At 44.6% G+C, this 24,717-nt stretch overlaps 1 protein-coding gene and 1 non-coding gene across 7 annotated transcripts; both read right to left on the minus strand.

The window, feature by feature from the left end:
- Positions 1–1,846: 1,846 nt before the first annotated feature.
- LOC135494471 (E3 SUMO-protein ligase RanBP2-like) lies at positions 1,847–23,658 on the minus strand. Of its 6 annotated transcripts, none has more exons than XM_064782487.1 (29): positions 23,498–23,658; positions 23,090–23,157; positions 22,708–22,865; positions 22,349–22,395; positions 21,919–21,978; positions 21,279–21,353; positions 20,909–21,070; positions 20,312–20,744; positions 19,926–20,153; positions 19,427–19,784; positions 18,855–19,097; positions 18,490–18,688; positions 17,815–17,964; positions 17,648–17,717; positions 17,305–17,456; positions 12,169–16,924; positions 11,719–11,892; positions 11,337–11,495; positions 10,802–11,014; positions 10,230–10,514; positions 9,726–9,986; positions 9,549–9,602; positions 8,804–8,866; positions 6,886–7,046; positions 6,388–6,645; positions 6,010–6,160; positions 3,541–3,639; positions 3,262–3,294; positions 1,847–2,972 (listed from the first exon to the last, which is right to left on the minus strand). In XM_064782487.1, exons 1-29 carry the CDS (start codon positions 23,567–23,569, stop codon positions 2,917–2,919), a joined length of 9,198 nt encoding a protein of 3,065 aa, XP_064638557.1. In that variant the 5' UTR covers positions 23,570–23,658; the 3' UTR covers positions 1,847–2,916. The 6 variants fall into 6 exon arrangements, with proteins under 6 accessions (XP_064638557.1, XP_064638554.1, XP_064638556.1 ...); XM_064782484.1 differs by having other exon boundaries at positions 3,541–4,248; XM_064782486.1 differs by lacking the exon at positions 11,337–11,495 and having other exon boundaries at positions 3,541–4,248.
- LOC135495195 (small nucleolar RNA U85) lies at positions 18,056–18,328 on the minus strand. The gene has a single exon (XR_010448539.1). It is a non-coding gene; the product is annotated as a small nucleolar RNA U85 (small nucleolar RNA).
- Positions 23,659–24,717: the final 1,059 nt, after the last annotated feature.

Genomic DNA, 24,717 nt, shown 5'->3' on the forward strand with positions numbered 1-24,717 from the left:
CTTGTGGATGATATACTGTTGTTCATATGTGAGGAGCTTTCACCTGTCTCTAATGGGTCTTGACTTTATTCGGGCTCGGCGGCCTAGGCATGTTTGTACTTTCGCCCAGAAGTCATTTTTATCGGCTAAATTCCCTCTGCATTCTCCACCGAATCTGACTAAGTATTGTTACAGGTCACATCACGAAAATGTATGTTACAGACCCTATCGCAGATTTAATTGTGTCCTGAGTCCGCTCCTGGCGCCCCTGCCGTTGGCCATTCATACTACATAATACGCACATGAAACGTCCACACAGGAGTAATGCAGCGAGAATTTGTACTGCATATAAGGGTCCTACCCAGTAAGTTAGTTCGGAGCAAAGAGACGCTGTGGCCGGCAACGGTCGGCAGTACCATGTTTGGGGTTCATGGAATAATTCGTCCCCCGTTCCCCTCCTACCAAGGGGGATAATTTCCACCTCACGATGAGGCAATTTTTAATTTTAAGTAATCGCGTAGTTCCACCTTTTTAGCTCAGATGGCGCCAGCTAGTGGGGAGGGGGTCCTGTCAAAATCATTGGCCTACTTGAGGCTAATGAGGAAACTCACGAAACTCTACAGGGTGGCCCAGAAAGGTTTTCCCTACACAATAGATTTATATTGTGTATCCATTGTGTGAGCGAAAATAATTCTGGGCCACACTGTAGTACATGAACTTGTCACCCAGACCTGAAGAGACAGCAGATACTGCAAGAACCATACCATTGCATGCTGCCACAACCAGACCTGATAATACAGTATATGCTGTCACAACCAGACCTGATATACAGGAATTGCAGGCACAACCAGACCTGATAAGATTGCCGATACTGTCACAACCAGACCTGGCGAGATAACAAATGCTGTTACACCCAGAGCCAAGGGCAGCACGAGCAGATCCACACCTGATAAGCTATCTCAAAGCAGACCAATGAACGAGACAGCCAAGATCACGTTCGTTCATGTTTTGTAACATGAACCTATAATGTGACCAGGCCAATAGGAAGGATAGAGGCATAAGTTTGATTGCCCTCAGGTGGAGTTCACACCAGATCAGGACATAGGCACAACCATGGCAAACAAAGACCAAAACCCTCACTGCAGACAATACTGAAAATAGGCCTTGCTGCTTCTGGCTGCTCATCCAATCAACTGTCTCATCTCTCTTGCTGTATCTGTGACAGTTACATCCAGATCAGATTTGGCCAGGCTGCTCAACTAGCGTTGCAGATACGGTGAGAGGAGACATTCACAACCAGACCAGATTTGGTCTGGCTGCTCAACTGTGTGTCACAGATATGGGGAGAGTGATGAGACAGTCACTATCACACCATGCTTGGCCTGACTGGGGTGTTGTCTCCTGCAAGGTGCGGCCAGGTCTGAGTGAGTCTGGATGTGACTATCTGGTTGATATGATGAGGCTACCAGGTCTGGATGGCATAGATGGTGGCAGTCTCGAATCATGTCGGTGCCCCAGTGGCAATGGTCCAGTTGTGACTGTCTCATCTTTCATTGTGTCTGAGACACAGTTGACCAAATCTTGTCTGGTGGTGACTGTCTCATCACTTTCCCTGTATCTTGGACACTGTTGCACAGTGACTGCCTCATCTTTCATTGTGTCTGAGACACAGTTGACCAAATCTTGTCTGGTGGTGACTGTCTCATCACTTTCCCTGTATCTTGGACACTGTTGCACAGTGACTGCCTCATCTTTCATTGTGTCTGAGACACAGTTGACCAAATCTTGTCTGGTGGTGACATCAACTCACAGGGCAGAACACAATTTGAGCAAGACAATTATAACACAAGATCTCTTTATGGTGGTAATGAGTTATTCTTTATTTACAATTACAAATTTGTTACAACATATTGTTTGACAACAGCAGAATAAAATATTCCGCTTTCTCATTGTTACTTGTCCTGATCGGTTTAGTCATGAATCATGATTGATAGGTGGCCAGCTTGACTCAATATACCAACATCCAGGGCTATTGAAAACAATACCAAGCTTGAAGCACAACATTTAAAAGATTCTACCCGCCACATCGACTTCTAGCACACCAAGTTGCCAGCATATGATTACTGAGTACATCAGAGATCACTTTCCATACCTACATCTACAAATAACAGTGGAACCTCCCCAAATAAACACCCGTTACAGTATACAGCGATTTTGGCCGCAAGTGATCGTTTCAATTCAATCTGACCTAAAAGATCTGAACACCTTTCATTAAGGACAGCATCAGTCAGTCACAAGGGTGTCCTCGGTAGAGAGGCTCCACTGTTTATGTACTTCTTCAAGTTCTTCTCACAAACAGTATTTACCATTGCAAAATTCAGTATTTACAAACATAAAGTAAGCAAAATGAGATAACTTACACTCGTGTTCACAAAATGTCTTCATGAGAAATCAGAAATCTCTTTCCCCATCTGGTGCTGCTGAGCTATGCTAAGCTTTTCCAGAGGATCTATGTAGTGTTACCTTTCTCAAAGTAGTTACCAGGGGTTGGTGGCTCAATCAAGGTTAGCAGTACATGTAATACTGCTGTATCTCGCAACTTCTTAACCTCATTCAAATACATGTCCGAGTTCCGTTGCCCTCACAAGAACAATACAATATCACATGGGTAAAAAACACTGCACTTCTACTGAACAATCACTACATTTTGGCTCATCCTTCAATTTGTACTTTAGCGAAGGCTGGTTGGCAAGCCTGTCACAGCCCAATGAAGACCACGCCATGTCCACGTACCAATACCAATGAATGTTAATTGTAAAGTCAATGCAAAAGGGAACGATTGAAATGATGGCTTCCATAAAACCACTTTGAACAGGTTGATGAGCATCTCCGATAAAAATAGTTGTTAAAAAAGCTGTCATCAGTTGAGTTTCGTATCTAATCCTGGGCCTCATACATGTACCTCTGGTCTTGGTCTGTTGAGCTGGTCACGTCTGAAAATAAGCAACTTGGATTTAGAATAAGAACACTGCACAGCCTGACATTTTCAACTATACTTTGCTAGTCTTTTGTGGTACAATTTTGTGCTGCACTTCTTGGGCTGCAAGTCGCAGTGCCATGCTGACGACTAATCTCAAGCCCTGCAATATACCTGCGACACACAGTTGCATTCAAATACAAGACACGTGCTATTCTTGACATCACTGACTACCGTTCCGGATAAAGCCCATAGTTTTGGGGCAACACCAGTGAAGAACATCCCTCATGGGTTCTATTTCTCACCTGTATTCTGTGTCTGCTGAACACCAGATGACCCTAAAACGACAGGAAACATCAGAAAAGATAGAATTTTGTCATTCATGTAAACAAAATTGCTGAAAAAATAAAGAGCGCCGATGTCCTGCAATGCCGAGGCTTCGCTAACTGTACAAGGAAGAGTATCCCGAGTGCTGCTCAACTGGTTGACAAGAGCCGTGTGGTGTACGACGGTTTATGGTGCAGCGAACTGAAGTCTCAGCATGGGCAACCACAATATGAAAGCATCTTTAAGTTATTCTGTACCTTGTTGTATTGTTGTTATAAGATCTTGAACAGCCGCTGACAGTTCTGGTGAGCAAGACTTTATCTCGCCTAATGCTACATTCGGTGCACCACCTGAAACTTGTGTACAAGATGCCGATTGGTCAGTGTGTATAGAGGTCGACGATTGGTCAGTTTGAATCGAGGTTGCTGATTGGTCAGTTTGAATCGAGGTTGCCGATTGGCCAGTTTGAATGGCACGTAACTTGAAGTTGACACGATGAAGCGCACACTTGCATTCAATCTCCCAGAATTCTTTGTCTAATATGCGTCGAAATGGGGATGGGGGTGTATTATCAACATCACTATCAGATGACCCTGTTGGCATGCTGAAAGCTTGACTCTCAATCACATGATGAGAAAGCAGACCACTCAAACCTGCCGATACACCACCTTGATGTTCATGCGATTCACATAAGTGAGATTCACCCCCAGGTTTAGCCAAGACCTTCCCCACACACTTCTTGCTCAACATCTCGGGATGGAAAATCCCCACCACTTCCAACAATTTTTGTGGATCTCTCGCGAGCATGTCTAAATAGCCGGCAGTGTCGGAGGTGAGGAAGTGAGTTGGTAGAAGCGCAGGCAAGTTAGTAGGAGAATCAAAGCCGTAACCAGACGTGGACTGGGCCGAGTTCATCACAACCGAGACAAATAGCATGATTTTTAGGACGGGCATGAACATCCGAGCTGCAAGGGAAGGAAAAGAGATCAAAACCGAATCAAGGTGGAAATCTGAGTCAACGATTTGATTCAGATATCTAAAATTCAAGACTATTTTATGAAAGTTGGATCACTGGAGTTAAAATTGAAAAAAATACAAACATAGGAGAGAAATGACAAGACTTGAAAGTACCAAATCTGGCAGCTATATGGGTGGATCTCAACACACTCAAGTCGAAATGTAGGGCATATTTGAAATAGATCTTAGATTCACCAAAAGAAGTAGCGCTCAGGGAATATTTATATTTGCCGTCACGGTTCTGTGCATGAGAGTTGAGACAACAGTAAATACTGACATCAAACTTTATATGAAAACGACAGATTAATCACAGGTGGGAAATGTTACTTCAGACATGCAAGTTAAAACTAACAGAGAACACCTCCTATGTGAACTGTGCTGAAGAGAGCAGATGCTACCGAAGACATTGTTAGAAAACTTGTTGCCAATGCTGCTTCACACTCCGCAACCCGGGATTACGATATTCGTCACAAGGAGGGGATGGAGTACTTGGTAGGAGGACAATGAATGACACACCAATGTGAACTGACCAACACAGAAAGCAACAAACACAAAACATGGCAGGGAAAACAAACACTGCACTGTTTTGACCTCAAGTGTTGAGGGGAAGCATGATACATGACATGCAGGGACTGGCTAACACGTGACCATGGGTGAAAGATGATGCAGTCCCATCAGTGCGTGTCAAGCATAGGTATGCACACAGCATCAAGAGTGATCAACAGTCAAAGGTGTTCATGATGAACAGATACAAGACATGTTTGACTCCTGGAAGTTTATTCATGAAAGTGCTAAAGCATGCCGTTTCAACAACAATAAAGTTAAGTAGCGTGCAACAAAATGTACAAGCCCTGTACATCACCTAGAGTTAGTCCATGCCGGCAAAAAGGTAAAACAGTCCATACACAACTCTTACTAGTGACACTGTCCCACTGCACTGTGAACTCAGATCACGGCTACCCTCCCAAGGAACTGGTCACACACCATTACACACTACCAGCAAGATTTTACAAGGATATTCTTTATGATTCTTGCTAAAACACATCTATTCAACAACCGTAGGAGTGTAATGAGTGACATGGCCAGTTACATCACGGTGTCAATAACCCTGATTATGGTATGTTCATGAATGGGATAATTATGTCCCTCCTTCATTGAATGAAGTTTGAATAATTGATATTTGAATACTATAAAAGGAATAACCTATCAAAACCTGTCTTTGCTGGTCAACACACGACCCTTCATGTGTAACATGACACACTGCATGTTGAGGTGGTGGAAGTTTTGGGGCAGATTTCAAAGGTCAATAGAAATAGTATCTATTGTATGTTGTATGGTGGTAACACTCTGAGCTAGTTTGGTTGATTGGATGATGCTGTTAGTCATGCCAACCAAGGGTTTGTTTATGTAAGGAACAACAAACCAAGAAGCAAGTATCTTAGTCCTGCAACAAGATGGTACGTATATTGTAAACAGATGTACAGTCATTGCTAAGATGTCAGCCACTCACTCCTTACATGGTAGCAGTTAGTAGAGTGGAGAGATTGTTCAAGTGAACTGTGGCATCAGTCAACAACACTAACATTACATGTAGTGAAGTTGATAACATCCCTCCCTTCATGACCAAGGCCAAGGGGCTCCTTAGACACTGTTTCAATAACCAATGGATGGTCAGCCCCAGGTAGACCAAGTGTTCATTTGATATTTACCTGCCAACGGAGCTCGTCCACCCGCCTGCGGTTGCGGAGCATCATCCTCTACATCCCGACCTTGACCTACGACCTCTGGGACATCGAGTTCTGTTGGAATGGTCAGAACGTCAAGTTCAGATATATTTGCAGCTTGAGCAAACTCAACGCCCTGAAAACACAACATCAAGTATCAAGTATCTGCCGTCAACAATCAAGTATCTGCCGTCATTTCAGGGCTTACCCGAGACAAAGCAGCGACCAGACTGAACTGGAACCATTCTTCACACAATAATCTGAACCAAAGGCCTAAACCATCTCTGAGGAGGCACACAACTACCCATCAAACAAGAGCATGACAAATCACTGACTATTCAAAACCACATTCATTATTCATACCTGTTTAAAAATCTGTTGGAACTCTTTGACAGCTGGTACATTACTGAACTGTGCTTTGAATTGACGTCTGATCGGTTCGCCCGCACTGAAGTCTGTGGCCGCCCACTCACAGGTCTTCTTCTTCTCATTGGGCGTCAGCTGTGTTTCTATGGCAATATGATGGCTGCAGATTGTTTCACCATCAGGGTTATCCATTTGTATCCTGGCGCCATAAACCTCTTCATCGTAAACAACCAGCAGATCGCCGATACAAAGTTTCTAAAAAGAGGATGAATTCATTCACTAATAAGTGGAGGCAGCTATTGGTCACATTCAGTAGTGGAGATCACAGCCCTCTAACAGTCAATTGAACGAATTCAAAACCTAAGATTCTCAGTACCCGGGTGCCAATACCAAATTCTTCAAAAACAGACATCGCAGCATTTCATGAACATGTCCAATGCGACCAGCTTGTATATTTGAAAGTGAAAAGTAACGTCCAACAGACCGCATCCTCACCTTCCATTCGTTGAGTTCTTTAGAAAACAGCGTCGCTTTCTTTTCAAACATGACGTCTTCTTCCTCGACCTCATCTTCATCTTCGTAATCCTCGTATCTGTCTCCGCCATCTTGATCATCAGCCTCTGCAACCTCCTGTACGCACGTCGGCACTTGAGCATCTGCAAGAGAAAACTGAAGATCATTTCAAGGCATCACAGTTGGAGCTTGAGGAAGATGGTCATGCTCCAGAGGGGGCCAAAGGACTGACTGAACTATTACTGCAGGATGGGATGTCAGTCCTATATAGAGACTAGCAACCTTTAGAAGTGCCTTCAATTCATAAAGGAGTGGGCTTCAACTTCTAGCATGCATCAGAACAACAATAACAGCCCCATGATAGAGATTTCTCATACGTCTGTGCTTGGCCACAGGGACTGGGCCTTGTCATCTTAAACATCTACATGGCTTTTTAAGCGAGTCTTGCAAAACTTTGTAAGTCTTACTCCAACAATTTTCCTCCGATTTCTATTTTATCATACTCTTGATGAGATAAATCAACAACGATTGAATAAAACGCGTTGGACAGACATGACTGATGAAGTGTCCAAGCATAGTCCTGAAGGCAGAAGGATTAAGCCACACCATGAAGCATTGAAAATAACACAGCGTGCTGCATCATGTTGTCAAACATGAACACGAGTCATGGTCATCACAATCAGAACTGCAACCACAATACAACAGCATTCACAAGCTAAGTGTTGCATATAATTGCTGGTGTCCAGAAATAACCAGTCACGCGTTGACCGTTGTTTAGTCACGCGTTGACCATCGTTTAGTCACACCGATTCACACTTCTGCATTCAATAGAGGACCCCTTTACCTACCATCACCTTGGAACCCCCATTGGAACTGCCTCCCTTCAAAACACCTCAATGCTTACATTCAAACACATGGCAAAGACCAACTGCTCGGCATATCTTTGATTCAAGTCTTCAGTGGCTACAACATGGCTTTCTGACTGCTTCGTGTTGATCATGATGCTAGGGCACTGTACTGTCTCATCTGATTTTCATGACCAAGATGCAACCCAATCAGAGTCAACCAAATACAGTATATTTTGAATACTCATCCCAGCCAAACAAGGACTTTTACTGAATACCCTTTCAATGAAAAATGTGTTTGAAGTGAATTTTTCAAAGGTTTCATTGGATGCAGATTCTGATAGAGTAAGAGGAAGTGAAAGTAGGCAGCCCTGTCCGGCCCGTCCAACCAGAGAAAGCAAAGAGATAAGAGCCCCCTGCATGCTTGGTGATACTTGAGGTGCCCTATGATCCTCCTAGTACCCCGTCTTATCCTCACAGGGGTCCATTCTCGCAAATTCCCATCACAAAATCGTTGAGGACGTTCTCTACAAAACATCAAGAGCAAGCAACCCCTGCACTGGTTGTCGAGACCATTCACAAATGGTTGAAATATGAGCATGTAGACACTAGGAAACAGTCCATTTGAGAACTTGTTTGAAGAGGATAACCTACCAGTGACAATAACTGCTACGACTTTGACTCAAGTCGGCAACACTGGTTATTCCCTTTGAACAAGGAACTGCATGGTTTCTACAAGTTGGTATTTCTACCAGGACCACTTTGCTTGACTGTGTCTATAACCAGCTGCAGGGCGGTTGATTCTTTAGCTTGATATCTAGTAGAGGACCCATCCTCGACAATTTTAACATCAGAAATTTGAGGAAATGGCTCCCTGCAAGGTTAACATGGAATCACTCCAAGGATAATACAGTGCTCCTGAGGCATCACTAATCATGCACTCAGCAGGGTGAGAAAGGATACAGCAGAGAAGAGCCAACAAAAAGTGCGTACACAATAGGAAAAAAATGGCCTGCTAATGATTATAAGCGAGAGGAAGAGTCAAAAGGCCCTACCGTCGAGTGCCAGGCGCTTAGCACCATCGGTTAGTAACTCGGCAAGTAAAGATTGCCGGTCGCCTAGAATTAGAGAAGTGAAAATAAGAATGGAGGGATGTGTGTGGTCAGTTAAAGATGTGGTCTTGTGATTCCCCCCCGGGTAGAGTCAACAGACGGATTCTTTATATTCAATATGCCGGCTATGGATGACAAAGACTGGCTCCAGTGCGGCAGATTGAGAGGTGTAAGGAAACAAAGGAGACCTCCATCACTTAGAATTTCTTAGATAAAGTATTTTGGCAAGTTTATGATGTCCAAGAACTGAAATATCATTCAATTCGAAAACTGATGAACGAGTGTAGTCTACAGTAGCTAAAATGGGTCACATTGACACTGGCAGCAGAAGGTGTGTGTAAAAGCTGTGCTGATAAGCTCGACTGAGGGGAAGAGAGAATGGCATAGGATTCCGTAGGGTAGAGGTTGGTTCTCGGGGTTCCCCTATAGCAATCATGTCTGTTTTCATTCATTTAGTTATTTTACATTGTCTAAAACATTGTCCATTGACTGAAACATCCTTACACATGTATGTAATAGCTGGACCTACATGTGCAAGAGACGTCCAGCCACACCAGAAGTGTTAGTAAAGAGTTAGCTGAGAGGCTAACCAAAACCTGGCCCCAAACTGGTACCATTGGGGTAGATATCAACAGACATCTAGAAATCTCCCTCCCTTTTAGATCATGTTGATTGAGAAGATTCTTACCAGCGTCGTCCTCAATTTCACTGGAATCAGCTCCGGCAGATACAGCAGCCTCTTCTGAAAGGTGGACAGGATACAAGGTTTGAGTGGACCGAGATTGAGGTGAAACACATCAATACAATAAGTCACAGAGATCTATTTATCACCTATCCAATGGTAACATTGATAAGACTGACTTACCTTCTGCCTTTGACTTCTCAGCATCTCGCAGGTGCTGCTGGCACTCGAGGAAAGCTTGCTGGAACTGCTTCGCCAACATAATCGTCTTAAACCTGACCGCCAGCTGGTCATGTGATGCCTCATTTGTTGAGTAATCTATAGCAAACCAACACCAGGCCGTCTCGGACGTGGTCATCCTGGTCAGTTCCATGGTGGTGGTCATCAGGTGGTTGCAGGCTAACTTCAACACCTGCTCACGCCGCATCAGTAATCGGTATTGGACTGGACAATACAAACAGATTTAACATGAGCATTGCAATGAGGTGAATTGTATGTAAACATCACAGTAATTTGAAGTTGGTTTAACGAATACCTTCCTAACATCAGTAAAGGTAACTAGGCCCTCTCTGCTCTCCAAGGCTCTTTTTGACGGAACAGGCAGTGGGGCATCACACTTTTAGAGCCTACAAAGATTTCAGGAAGAGAAGCCAGATGACATGACCGTAACAAGCTCTCGTTGCTCACCTTGTGTTTTATGTTTGAGGATCTTCATCTCGCCGACACCCCTCTCCTTCCACTGCTTTGTGCCCGGGTCATAGCGGAAGACCTTGGCACGCTGTGAGTACACTGGTTCCTCATCCTCAGTCCCAGTCTTCACCTCAACCAACTCAGGCAGTGGCATGATCGCATCATAGTGGACATCATCTCCCTGGACAACTTCACCATCATCACCGGTGTCATCGGCTGATTTACTCACCTTTGAGAAGAGCGTCTTACCCGCACCAGTCCAACTGAAGGACTTACTTTTGTCTGAAATAAAAACACCTCTTTTTCAGAAGAGTCAGAATAGTTGCAAGCAGTGAGAAGTGATTTCTAACTTTGAAACCACACTTTCATCAAGCCAGTCTTGCCTAGGTTCTATCGGTGTACTCAAGATCACCACCAAGTCTCCACCATGCCACAATGGGTGATATGAATAAAGATTAGCAAATGCTATTATCTAAATCTCCATGTACATTTACACTAGGCCTGTACAAAACCGGAGTAAAAGCATTTGCTAGTCTTAATTCATATCACCCAATGGTTCCTGAACTCACCCTGATTCCCAAAGGCAAACCCTGATGCTGGTAGAGAGCCTGCCACGTCAGCGAAGGACATGCCAAGACCCGACATGCCGATCCCAGAGGAACTCAGCACTGGTTTCTCACTACTTGTCAAGATGCCTGCCTTGGAGTCTGCTGTGTCTATGGTCGAGTCAGGCTCTTGGGATGACGTGTCTGCACTCTTCGTAGCTGCACTGCCCGCTGAATCTGAAATCACAACTTCTATTAACAAAGACATTTTTCAACAGTTACATCTACCTTAATTTGGGCGACTTGTACTCATCTCACTGGACTGTGACAGCACACACAGGGACTTCACTCTGCAAGCACAACCAAACAATTTTCTACCCAGAAACTCATTGCAGTTGACCTTGCCTTTGCTCTTGGTTTTTATTTTCTTTTGATTGAAACAGCAATGGAGAGGAGGAGAAATACCCCCCCCCCCCCCAGCCTCAGAATTGCTATTACATCACATGAAGCTGAAGCACCATTGTACAACATATTTTATAAAACACGGACGTGGACAGACCTTTCATAGGGCTGCAACTCTCACAGCCAGGACATCCACTGCACGGAGGCTTTTGTTCATAAAGATAGAAATTGTCAGGAAGTTGGTATTTCTTGGCACGTTCCTGGTCGTGTTTGGATGCCTTGAGTTCAGAGATCACCTGCACGTCATCTACATGATCTACAGAGAAACAAGGCGTCATAAAGAGACAGCCAGGAGGCATTCATGGTCAACTGCTGCCAGATTCATAGTTAGCTGCTGATGGTTGAAAACACCACCAAGCTCTTTCCCCAGGAGTATCTTAAAGCCGAGTTCCACAATATGCTACTTTAAACAAACATCACGACTACTACGACAATGAAGATAACAGAATGCGCACAACAAGTCATTCCCAGAAGCTCACCATCGTACTGCAGCTGATCCCAGTTCTCCACACATCCGCGACAGCCCGGGCAATCGGGTTTCTTCTCGTACAAATAGAAACATCGCGGCAGTTGATATTTCTCGGCCATCGCGATCTGTTCCGGCGTTGGCAGCTCTTCATATATTATTTCTACATCGCTGTCGGAGCCAGCATCTATTGAATTAATGAAAACATCATGTTGGGTAGAGTAGACTGGTCAGTATAGGATAATGAAACGCTGCCAGCAAGTCCTGGTCGACTGGCAAAGATGACAAGTAACAAGATGACAACCACAAGCTTCTTTAACGATGATTAGTACCCCCGAGAACCAATCAGTTCACCCAATTAAACAAAGGACAACGATTATTGGACTACCCAAGATAGCCAGATGATTCCCTTCAAGATCAAGCCCAAACCAACCCCCACATATAAGTATTCTGTCCAACTCACCACCGGCTGCTTCAGTCACTTCCTTCGACTTGTTCAGTGGACTCGCTCCAGTGGCAGATGAGTTGAATCGATCCCCGAATGAGAAGTTAGATTTTGACGTCTGCTCAGGTGACTTAAAGCTGAACCCTGCAGGCATTTTAGAATCCTTAATTGAATCGTTGTCGATTTTGAATGAAAAGTCACTAGCTGTGCTTGAGTTAGCTACCGACGTATCTGCTTTAGAAGCATCAGTTTCATGAGCACCAGATTTCTGCGGTGATTTAAAACCTTTCATTTTCTCTACCGAGTCATTGAATACTTTTGCAAAATCACCGGCAATTTCCGCCGTTTTGAATCGGACGCACAACTTTTCAGCCTTCGGTTCACCTTCGGCGCAGTCCATTGCATACCACAGATAGGCCTTACCATTTGCCTTCTCCATCGGTGTGAGTTTGATCTCACCCGTGATATTATGATTACAACACAATTTCAAAACCTGCTCTCTCCGCATGATGACACGTATCCTGCCATTTTCTTTGTGTTGGAGGATGGAGATATTACCAACACCCCGCTCCTTCCATTCCTTCTGCCAGCGATACAGTTTCGCTCGGTGGGTAAACAGTGTCGTTTCATCCTCCTCACCTGTTTTCACCTCGATCTTTTCTGGGAGGGGAATAATCGGCTCAAAGTGTATATGCGAGTCATCCTCCTCACTATGATAATGATCGTCTGGAGATTTTGGCGACCTTATATTTGACATACTGGTACTCCCCGCAGACGGCGTCACACCAGTAAAAGCAAATGTTTTTGATGAGCCGAATTTGAACTCGGGAGTTTTTGGTTCAGGAGGGGTAGGTGGTGTTGATGAAGATTCTGGGGTGCTACCAAATTTGAAACTCGAGGCGGCAGATCCAAAGTTAAACCCGGAGGTCAGAGAAGAAGCAGATTTTGGCGTGCTTGTTTGACCAAACTTGAATCCTCCAGCTGAAGGCTCCGTCTTTTTCTCCTCTACTTCAGGGTTGGATCCGAATGCAAATCCTCCAGGGGAACTTGACTGTGAGGGCATTGAGAAGCCAGTGGCACCAGATGCACCAAGCCAGGCAGGGGTTGACGAATCAGGGGCTACAGCTGTGCCAGGTTTTGGGCTGGTACACGCAGCACACTTGGTTGAACCAGCTTTGTTTTTGATCATGCACATATCACACTCCCACTCGCCATCCTTCATCCTCAACTTGTCCAAAGGATCCTCACTAACTGCACCAGCTGCACCAGGCTCCGTTGATGTCACTTCCACTGCCGGTTTTGAACCGAATTTGAAACCAGTAGCTTGGGTTGACTGTTCTGGGGCAGTTTTTGAACCGAATGTAAAACCTATCGACTGAGTGGACGTCACAGGTTCCATTGCAGAGACAGGTTTCGATCCAAACCCGAATCCACTTGCCTGAGTCGCTGCGGGCTCCGTGGCTGGAGTAGACTTTGAAGCAAACACGAATCCTCCTTTTCCTCCACTTACTGTGAATCCACCCCCGGTATTAGGATTGAATAAGCCAATCTGTGGTGAAGCATTTGTTCCCTGTGCTCCAGAGTTTGACTGCTCACATCCAGGTTTTGGGGTCTCACATGCGAGACACTTGGTCTTGTGTGGACCATTTGAAAGATAGCAAGCATCACACGTCCAGCTCCCAGGGGCAATCTTAAACTTGGCAGCCAACTCTTCACTCGTGAATGGTTTGACTGCAGTGGCATTATCCTCTGCTGGTTTTACAGAACTTGACTCAGGCCTCGAACCAAATGCAAACCCAGATGATGGTTTGCCACCGGGACTACTACCGAATGTAAACCCAGTGGCACCACCAATTAGGAAGACAGGCTTTGCTTCTGCTACCTGTGTGCCAGGTTTTGGCGTCAAGCATGCCACACACTGGGTCGTATCAGGTCCGTTGGGTAACATGCAGGAATCACAGCTCCAACTTCCCTCGGCGGGTCGCAGCAAAGCATAGAGGTCAGAAGGAGGTTTAGCCGTGGCTTTCATACTCAGATCTTCAGGAACCTCTTCATCTTCATCACCCGCACCAAGGGCTTCATCCTGACATTCTTCAAAAATCTCTTTGAACTGAGCAGCCACAGTTTCCGTCTTGAACTTCACGGCCAACTTTTCAACTTTATGGTCTTCCTCACTGAAGTCATTAGCTGTCCAGCACCAGGCGTTCTTTGAACCTTTCATCTCGACGAGACTCATATCGGTTGTGATGATATGATTCGCACAAAGTTTCAACACCTGTTCTCTCCGCATCAGAATACGACTCCGTCCAGTTGAACTGTTTTTCATTATCTTCATCTCCCCAATGCCGCGTTCCTTCCACTGTCTTGTATCAGGGTCGTAACGATAGAGTTTGGCACGCTCCCCGAACAGTTTCTTCTCCTCTTCCTCACCAGTTTGGACTTCAACCAGCTGTGGTAGCTGGATGATCGGCTGGTAGTCCACTGTTGGTACGTATCCCTCGGGGTGACTCTCCTCAGTAGACTTGTCATGAGGTTTCTCTGGACTCGCTGCATTTTCAGCTGGCTTCACAAAGGATGGGGTAGATGTGGCCTTCTTTGAAAGATCTGCAGATGCTGGCTTATTACTTGGTAAAGCTGTCGCCACTGGGGTAGATGTGGCCTGCTTGGAGAGATCTGCAAATGACAACAGTTCTTTTTTTCCACCAAGTATCGGTGAGGCAGAGGCCTTCTCCTTTTCTTTCTCACCAGATCCCAATACTAAACTGGTGAACGGAGACGACTTGGAACCAAAGCTGAATCCAGCGAATGGCTTTGGTGCATCCGTTATAGCAGGTGTTGTTTCGGCTTTGGGTTTCCCCGCATGAGCATGGGCGATAGGAGGTTCTTCATCAGCCGGCTTGAGCTTTGGTGGCGCGGTGAATGAAAAGCCGCCAAGGTGGATTTTGCCGTCAGTCGTCGAGACCTGAGGTTGCTTAGCTTCTTCTTGATGTTTTGTCGCCATTTCACTCAGAAGACTGGAAGCAGGGGAGGCAGAACCAACAGCCTTCGGGGCAGGGGACGCCTCTTTCTGGCCAAACATCGCAACCGGGGTGCTTGAACCAAATTTAAATCCACCACCATTTTCACCAAACTTGAATCCTGATTGACTCATAGATGTCTTTTCTGTATTAGCTCCTAGGTCATCCTTCGCCACTCCGAATGCGGCAGAACCGAATTTGAAACTCGATGTCGCAGTTGATGTTACAGCTGCCGGGGATTTCTCTGCAGTTTTAGCCGCAGTTGAGACAACTGGTAGTTTTGTAACTTGTGTCCCCGGCTCCTTTGGATTGCCCTCAGCAAGTTGAACTGCCTCCAAGAACTTCTCCTTGAAATCGGTCGCCATTTCTTCCGTTTTAAACTTCAAAGCGAACTGTTCATTTTTGACCTGCTCCTCGGCGAAGTCCTGTGCGAACCACATGTAAGCATTCTTGGCTGCTTTCATTGAGGATATGGTCATGCCTCCGTGGAAGAAATGATTAGCACAAATCTTTAGCACTTGTTCTCTTCTCATCAACAACCGGACTTTCCCGTTCGTTTTGTGCTTGAGGATTTTAACAGGACCTGTGCCACGCTCCTTCCACTGTCCTTCTGAGAAGCGGTACATGCGTGCACGGTCATTCTGGTAGAGTATCGTCTCATCCTCTTCACCTGTTGTCTTCACCACCTCCTCAGGTAACGCCATGATAGGTTCGTAGTGTGGCTCAGAGTAACTTGGATCTTTATCACCTTCTGTCGGGTAGCTCAGATTCTTCTCCTGTACCACTGGTACACCCGCATCTCCACTTGGTTTGGCAAACATCGGGGGTCCAGTTTTCGCAGCAATCATGGATACAAGATTAGAATTGGCCCCTTGGCTCGTCGGTGCTGGTCCTGCAGCAAGCAAAGGCACTGGGTACTCAAAGTTTGATCCTACCTGGCTTTGTGAGGACACAGGGAAACCAGGCCGTGGGCCGAGGGGTGTTCCAAGGACAGCATTAGGGGGAGGTCCAGATACGGGTGGCCTGGTCATGAATTGGCCAGCATTAGACGTTCCCATGGTAATGGAGGGACCAGACACTGCCACAGGTGATGGGAAGTGTTGGATCGGCGGCGGACCAGATAGACCTGCTGACCCGCTAAACCCAGGTGAAGCTCCAACAGGACCATGTGAGAAGAATCCTGGACCAGGCATCGGTCCCTGTGGCGTGTACGTCACAGTTGATTTTCCCTCCAAGCTTGTGACTGGAAACTGACTCGATTGATTCTCACTAGCATAATCATCTTCTCCATCATAACAATCATCTCCGTAGTCCTCCTCCTCATCAATCACATGACCATGACCATGAGTTTGAAGTGGCACGGTAGGAATATGCTGACCCTGTGGTGGTGGAGCAGTGAAATTTGGAGGCAGGCGTCCGGTCGGATCAAACGGGGGGAACCCATGAGGCATAAAGCCACCACCCGGAGCATATGCCAAGATGTCAGGTGTGTAGTAAGTGAGTGGGACAGTGGGTGGAGGCATGGGTGCAGGCGGAGGCACTGGACCACGGTTACTATTACGTGCAAGTTCATCCAATTTTGCCTTCATCTGTTGCATGGTAACTCTATTTTCCTTGAGTTCGGATGCGAGTACCCTGTTTGTCTCAAGAAGACTCTTGTTACACTCCATGACATCCTTCATGACTTTTTCCTGCGTTGACTGCATGGAACGGATCTGAGCGTCCAACCGTTCAGGACTTGGTTGAATATGGCGAGACTGAAATACCAGACGGTTCAGGATTACAAGGCGAGACTGAAATACCAGACGGTTCAGGATTACGGGGCGAGACTGAAATACCAGACGGTTCAGGATTACTCGTCATGATGTGGTAGGTAAAAAAAGGCTGATGGAAGTACCAATCAGACTGCATTATCAATCTACTCTCACTGGTTTAGGCAATTCAGTGTTGCCAAGGGACCCGGTTCTGTGAGTGGTCGCCATACTTGGAAATCAGAAGGGACCGTAACTTTCTAATTCAATGTTTCTACTGCTGGGTCTCTGGTATTCAGTGGACTGACTGGTGTTACTGGATACACAAAGATACAAGATATTTCCACTGCACTGAGGAGTGGTCATTGACAGAAGTCAGGACTTACTTCAGGACTTCCAAAAGTCGAGTTTTCCATTTTGATGAGACGGAGTGGAGGTCTTGGCGTGCTGTGGATAAAACTGGCACCATTCTGAAGCCGGGAATCTGTGCCGTTCATCATGCTGTTGTTCAATTGAGAGGTACTCAGGTCTGGTTCATCTAAAATACAAATCAATGAAGAGATGATGAAACACCAAGACTATGAGAAAACAAAATGAACCTGATCAACAAACTAAATAAGTTGGCAACAAGTGTGTGTCCCAGGGTTACAAGTTGAGAAGCAGTAGTCCAGGCAGCCAAGGAATCCATGACCTTTCCACTTTAGAGCATAGACAACAGGTTCAACTTACCGTATTCTTCCAGCACAAGAATCCTATTCTCAACCTCATCTATCTCATTAGGCAACAACTGGTGGAATTTCTGAAAGACGCAATGATTATGGTCAGATCAGATGACTATCATGAACTATAACTCGATACAGGATCTATATGAAGTCATGTTGATTTCAAGGACTTACATGGTGTTTATCTCCCCTGATTCTGTCCATGGTCAGGTAGAATGACTCCTTAGCCTTGGTGAGTAGGGCAGAACACTTGGTGCGTACATCAGAAGTCAACTCGCCACCTGACCTGCCATCAAACTGAATATCGGCGAGCTGGATGTACACCTTAGAAAAGAAAAACTCATTTGATTCATGTTTGGTTTCAGCTAGGACGTTAGATTCAACATCGACACAGCATTTCACCAGTTTAAATTCCTGCCATCAGATTACTAAAACTTGTTTCACAACTGTGCTGCCCCAGAACAGAAGCCCACCCACAAGATCACTCAACCCCCCTGACACCCCAGCTGTCTCGAATCTGGCCGCACAGCACCATAGCTCACAATACCACGCATGCCAGCCTCGACCCTGATCTATGCCCCGCCTTACAGCGAATGGACAAACTCGGTCTCATCCACCAAGATTTAGAGCAATGAAAGTTTCTCGTGGGCAGCAACAGTTCAAGTTGTGCAGGTCTTCATCACCTGGCAGGTTGACAGTTAAACAAAATGCTCTAAAGAAAGTGAATTCTTGAAATGGCCTTCATGGAAAGTGTTCTAATCACTTTGGTTGAAGACTTTTATCATTAACGTATTGATAATCTGCACATCGCCTCGACAACAGGAATAACCCAGTCCAACCTCCACTCACATGAGCTTGATGATAGGAAGCATACGGCATATTCAACTCCTCAAACACTCCAATCGCCTCCTCATGCCGTCCAGAAGTCATCGCATCACACGCCAGGAAGAATTTGCCATTTCGGACGTAATCTTTGATGAGATTTGGATCGACTGTTGTTTCAGTGCCAGGGAACAGCCGCTCCTTAGGATGACGCAGCCTCAGATTTCTAAAATGGAAAGACCACATTGATATGTCATTATCAGGACTCATTACTGAAACAAGGTGGTCTCTCCATTACCAATTGTCCAGACTATAACCAAGTGGTAGGCGTTAAAGGTGTTAGGAGAAGCCAGAACCATCACTGGCCCACTGCCTTCTTCCTGTCTACTTACTTGTTGAGTCTTTCAAGCATCTCAACTCCTTTACACCAGAATAAACGCGCCCGAGAATGAAGCCTTTCCATTTCCAATGCAGCGCAATCATTTGTGATCGCTTGGATTTTGAGTTCTGTCGCCATTTCTTCGAATGTGCGTGCCAAATGGACGACAAGTGAGACATCGAGTCCATGGTTACCGAGCATGCGTATCACTTCCAGGCCTCGCTGGAGCGACAGACGCATTTTGACAAGGTTCTCTCTGAAAAATAACATTTCTTACGTCAATACTGAACAGCGTCTTGAAGGAATGTATGAGGCAATAATTGAGATTTCTAGGTATTCCACCACCAGGAACCAGTTATGACAACATCAGCTTATTTCAGTTTAGCTTGAGGACTTCCAGTCACAGCATATTAGACCCCTACAATCTGTCCTGGCAAGACACTCCCTTGAGAGAATACAGTAGAGAAAGCAACTATTCAGTTCAGAGTAATCAAGGTCAAAATGAGGTGAGGTCACTTAGCTGCATACCCAATCCACACCACGAGGAATATTAATGTTAGCCCTTCCATTGACTTAGTCACTTACTTTGCTGTGTTGGAGTACAATCTGTAAGCTGTCCGCCACCACTCGGCTTGTGCCTTGGAGCAGAGGGGCTCACACAGCGCCAGTGGTAACATGTGGGGCTGGTGATCAACCAACGGAACCCTCTCGAGTCGCTCAAGCTGCTTCATTGCTGCGGTCCAGATGGTCGCATAAAGGAAAGCTTCAGTATCCAAGACACAGAGGGACTCCGCAGAGCTTGTCTCGAGGGTAGGGCAGTCGTACTGGAGGGATTCAAAGATGGTGAAGTGGTAGTTCGGCTGGGTGACTTCTTTTCCTGAGTAATACTGTAGAGCTATCCAGACTAGAGTTGACAGACACTCTGGGTGAATACGGTGGGCAACTACAAAACAACAACAACATCATTTTCACCATTTAAAATAGAATGAAGTGGTAGCTAACATGAGGGTAGAGCTCGCCACAATATATGTCAACAAATAACATTGTTGAAGTAACTAGATGCACCTCATTTCAAAGTACTTGCCTTTATCATACTGTTGAAGTAACCGTATGCTCGGGAAGCGTACATTCACCTCGGTGAACAACGGTGAGAGCATAAGGAAAGATGTCCTCTTAGCAAGCTTCATGTGCCGAAGAGCAAACAAGGCGTCATATATCCCCTCACGACCTTGTTGGGTACACATCTCCTGTTTGACAGCGTTCATCCATTTCATCAGGTTGTCTCCTCGGCAGAGGGTCAATAACATGTGACCTGGAACAAAAGTAGATCTCGTCATTTTAGATGTACTCCACAGGCTTTAGGTAAGATCAGCTCACAATTGCTCAGACAGCAAACTCTGTGAACATGTTTTGAACAAATGGACCAACACTGGTGTTGAGACACCAGATGAGAACTATCTTGGGACTTACCCACTTGACTTAGCCTGAAGGCACCAGTATTACACCACTGTCTGTAGAGTTTCTGATCATCACCAGAGGCACTCACGAACCAGGCAGACCTTGGGTCTGGAGCCTCAAGACCGTAGCTCACTACAAAACAGGCAGCTGCTTGGCCTGTGGCAGTTCCCCAGTCAAAGTGGTCCTTCTGTGGCTTCTTTAGCAACAGGGTCCCAAAATGGTAGAAAAGCTGAGCTCTCATTTCATTGAGGAACGGTTCCCATTCCTTGGAGTTTGATGTTATGGTCATGGCGAGCTGGAGGTGCTGGTCAAACTTGTGGAGGGCCTCGGTGCTGTCCCCGACGCCCTTCAGCTTCATTGTCAAGGTCACCACATTGTTGAGGGCATGGAGCATGTTACGGTGAAAGGTGCTGTTGATGTTACGCCCAATTTCCTCTTGATATACCTGAAGAAATTAGTCAGAAAATTATGATTGAAACAGTTCAAAAGGAGGGTGAAATTCTTGTCGAAAGGGTGCAGCAACTACTGCCAAGAGCAGCACACTTCATAAGGGCATACCTGATGGAAATCTCAAAATAGGTTTCCCAGTGAGCTACCTCCCATTCTTACCTCTAGTACTTGTATGAGGAACTGGTACCACTCCAAGCTTGTCGAATATGCTGATGTCTTCTCAACGGCCATGGCATGTTCATACGCTTCATCAACATGTTCCTGGTCTATGAACAACTTGAGCAATTTGATACGCAAGTTCACGTCATGGGGCCGCTTCAACTAGAATTAAAAAACACATGATGTTTTCCAAAACTTGCCAGGTGAATTTCTTGCCTGCACAGGAAAATGTACTGCTTTTCAAAATTTAACTTTTAATTTAGCTCCACAGATCCTTTCCATGGCAATGATGTACTGATCTTTAAACAGCAATGACCAACTCATTGACTGGATCTTAGTGCATGCATTGTTTTACTGTCATTAGACTCACCAGTTCAGACGAGATGAGATCCTCCAGATCTTTCGTATTGCCTATCATGTCCGTCCCACTGCTGATTACCCGCTCCTGGAGAAAAGAATACAATGATTCCAATTTGGGGAACAAAGATGTGTCAGGAGTCAAAGACAAATCAAGAAGTTGAGAGAAATCATCTGATAAAGGATGTACCAGGAAACCACATTATACAAGAACAGGCTATTCACACAGTGTTTCATGACAAGGAGACAGATATCAGTAATTACCTGTTCACCTGCATATTCCACAAGACCACTGAGAAAAACCCGTGCTGGGGAATTCAAAGGGCTCATACGACAATACCAAGGCATTGTGAAGCATAAAGAGAAACAACAGACAAAGACCTGCCCTAGCAGTCAGAGAAGCACTATCAGAACATCCAAATGATTCCATCAATAGAATAGAAGAGTAATCAGCTGGCATTGTGAAACATTCTCAGGCAGTTTCGAGGAATCATTTCCTGGTTGACATTGGTTGAATGAAACTAGGTTAAACCATACGATCACTGAATAGGCCAAGGGGAACAATCGATCAATCTGAAGAAAAGTAGGTCATTCTAAAATTTGATACCGTGACTCGCATGACTGGCAGTTGTGGCCTAGGCCAGCACACTTACCCGTAATTTGAACACAACTTCATGATTTGGTGACACCTTCTCGGCCTGTTCAGCCCAGTACTGCAAAGTAACATCAGAGATGAAATAAGTGTCAACATGGCAGAATATACAACCTCTGTTTTTGTTACATATACATTCCTCATGGGAGGCATGGTTTTGATTGGTGTCATGGCACAACCTCATCTTCATCACCAACCTGGAGCACACTGGCACAACTGTTGAGCATCACCCTTCTGTCCGGGAGGTCCCAGGTTCGATACCCGGCCGGTGCCACTTTGCAACTCTCAACTGGCCTGAAACGTCAGGATGGGCTCCCTTGGTTCTCCAGAAAAGTGGGAAGTAAAGCGCTTTGAGATGGTAGATAGTGAAATGAGACAAAATTCACAAACCCGATCACAACATATTTCCATTTATGGTTTGTAAAACCTACCCTGGCTCTGTCTGGGTCAACATCTGTCTTTGAGTACAGCTCACACACTGAAAGTAAACACACAACATGTCACAATACATTTCCACCCCAGATCTTTTTCTGAAACAACAGCATCTTAAGTAGTTCTCAGCTTCATTATTTAACAACCAACATAAAATCAACATTCAACCCAATAAGCTTTTTCATGGCGCTGAAAGGAGGGTGTCCTCTTTATCAATTGGCAGTGACATGGGCTACTAATATGACAGTGTCATATTTCTTATGTCCTTTTAGTTATGGTCCTGCTCTCCTCACTTAAGCATACAACAACTTCTTTCAATTTGGGTAAGTATGCAATATCATAGTAAACAGGAGCACACCTTTTATTACCACATCTTTCTGCTTTCCATCCAGTTCTAGTGATCTCCGATACGCAATGAGCGCTGGTCCTGTGGCACCTGTAGCTTCTTGTACTTGTCCCATCAACTTATGAGCCTCGGGTAGTGTGTCTTTGACTGTGAGGAAACCGTACAGATATCTGGAAATAAACAACATACAAGACATGTTATTGAGTAGCCTAAAACGTGAACAACATGGTAGATTTATAGTATACTGGCCGCACAATAAAATGAAAAACTGAACAAGAATAACAATGTCCTGGTCCGAGTTATTGGCGCCATGCAGTGCCAGATTTTTACTCCCAAGTTCTCAGTTCAATTTGACTCACAGCAGCAACCAGGACATTTTAAATTAAGATATTACCTTTTCGCCAGTTCGTATTCCTTGATTTCAAAGTACATTTTGGCGACACTAAAGCCACGTTGAAGTCGCTGAAATGAGAAAGAAGAAAAATGACATATTTTTGACGACGTCACGCACATCATGCCTGTGCCCTGGCCTGGTCCGCTTGGCTACGCCACAGACAGTGGAGCAAATCTTATTCTTATCTTCAATTTTCTTTTTATCTATCTTAATCTTGGCTCCGCAATCCGGCCTGTCAATCGTCATCCATACTAAACAGCGTCCAATTATGTATAGCACTATTATGTCCAATTATGTGTAGCACTGTACATTGTGAACACACATGTATGCGGGACATGTATCATACATACATGTCATATGCACGTTTTTGCGCAATTTTTCATTTCAAGAAATAGGTCCAAAAATTACCCCATTTTCATCTTTTATCCGGCCTAATATATTGGACACGTGTTTATCGACTTGTTGTTTTGTCTTATACATCTTTTCTTCAGGTCAATACATTTAGAACTATTGATTTCATACAAAATTTGACGTGTGCAAATTGGGGAAAACCGGCAAAATCTGCAACTTTATCCGCCATGAAATCTATTGACTGTATTGCGCACGCGCGGTAAGTTTTACGTCAGGTTTAAAAATTAAAAAAACTTTTCCATAAATAAGCCTTAGACAGATAATAAGTATAATCGTCAATTTGGACCACAATTGCGGTCATCATTGAATTAAAAATCATTTAAAAACCAGAAAAAGCTTTCTAAGTGAATCGGCGAGGAACAGTCTTCTTTACTGATTTTGTTAAGTTTGCTTTGATTGGATGATAAGGAAAAAGCCTGGTTTTCAAAGAAAGTGCCAAAAATATCTTTTCATGTAGTTTTTTCACCAAATTTGCAGCCAAAGGGATTGATCTGATGATATTCTCATCGATAACACCAGATTTTTGAAGATTTAATGTTGTTTTTGTTCGTAAAACCATTTTTAAATAATGTCTTGCAGAAACGGGAAGCTTTTTTTAACCAATGAGAAGTGCTGTAAGAGAATTACGGTCTCGCTGCCGTATTCGCCGGGGAAGGTGTAAACTGTTGATAAAATTGCTGATGAAAATGTTGATGGGGGTCCTCTAAGTTTGGTGGATTGACATTTGTTTGTTTTTTAATATTTTTCAATCAAATTGCGGTATATTATACCTTAGAGTCATCTAGTGAGGTGGTAAAAAGGAAAATAGAAAATATTTTATATGAATAGGTGATTTTGATAAAAAAGTGGAGGTCATTTTTTAGAGATTTCGAGATGCGCCGATCGGCTTCAAGATTCTGTTACAGATCATCAGCGTATTTGTTCCAAATTGATATTTCTGACAAGTCCAAGTCATATTCTTTCACAAAATTACTTTTTAAAACTCGATGATAATTTTCATTGTCATTCATATTAAATGTTATCTTGTGAAAGATTATGACTTGGACTTGCCAGAAATTTGGAACAAATACGATGATGAACTGTAAGTACCAATCAAAAGTCCCATCAACAGAATCTAAAAGCCGATTGGCGCATCTCGAAAATCTCAAAAAATGGCGTCCACTCTTTGATCAAAATCACCCATTCATATTAAATATTTTCTATTTTCCTTTTTACCA

This window comes from Lineus longissimus, chromosome 10, assembly GCF_910592395.1.
Source record: "Lineus longissimus chromosome 10, tnLinLong1.2, whole genome shotgun sequence".
Taxonomy (NCBI): Eukaryota; Metazoa; Nemertea; class Pilidiophora; order Heteronemertea; family Lineidae; genus Lineus; species Lineus longissimus.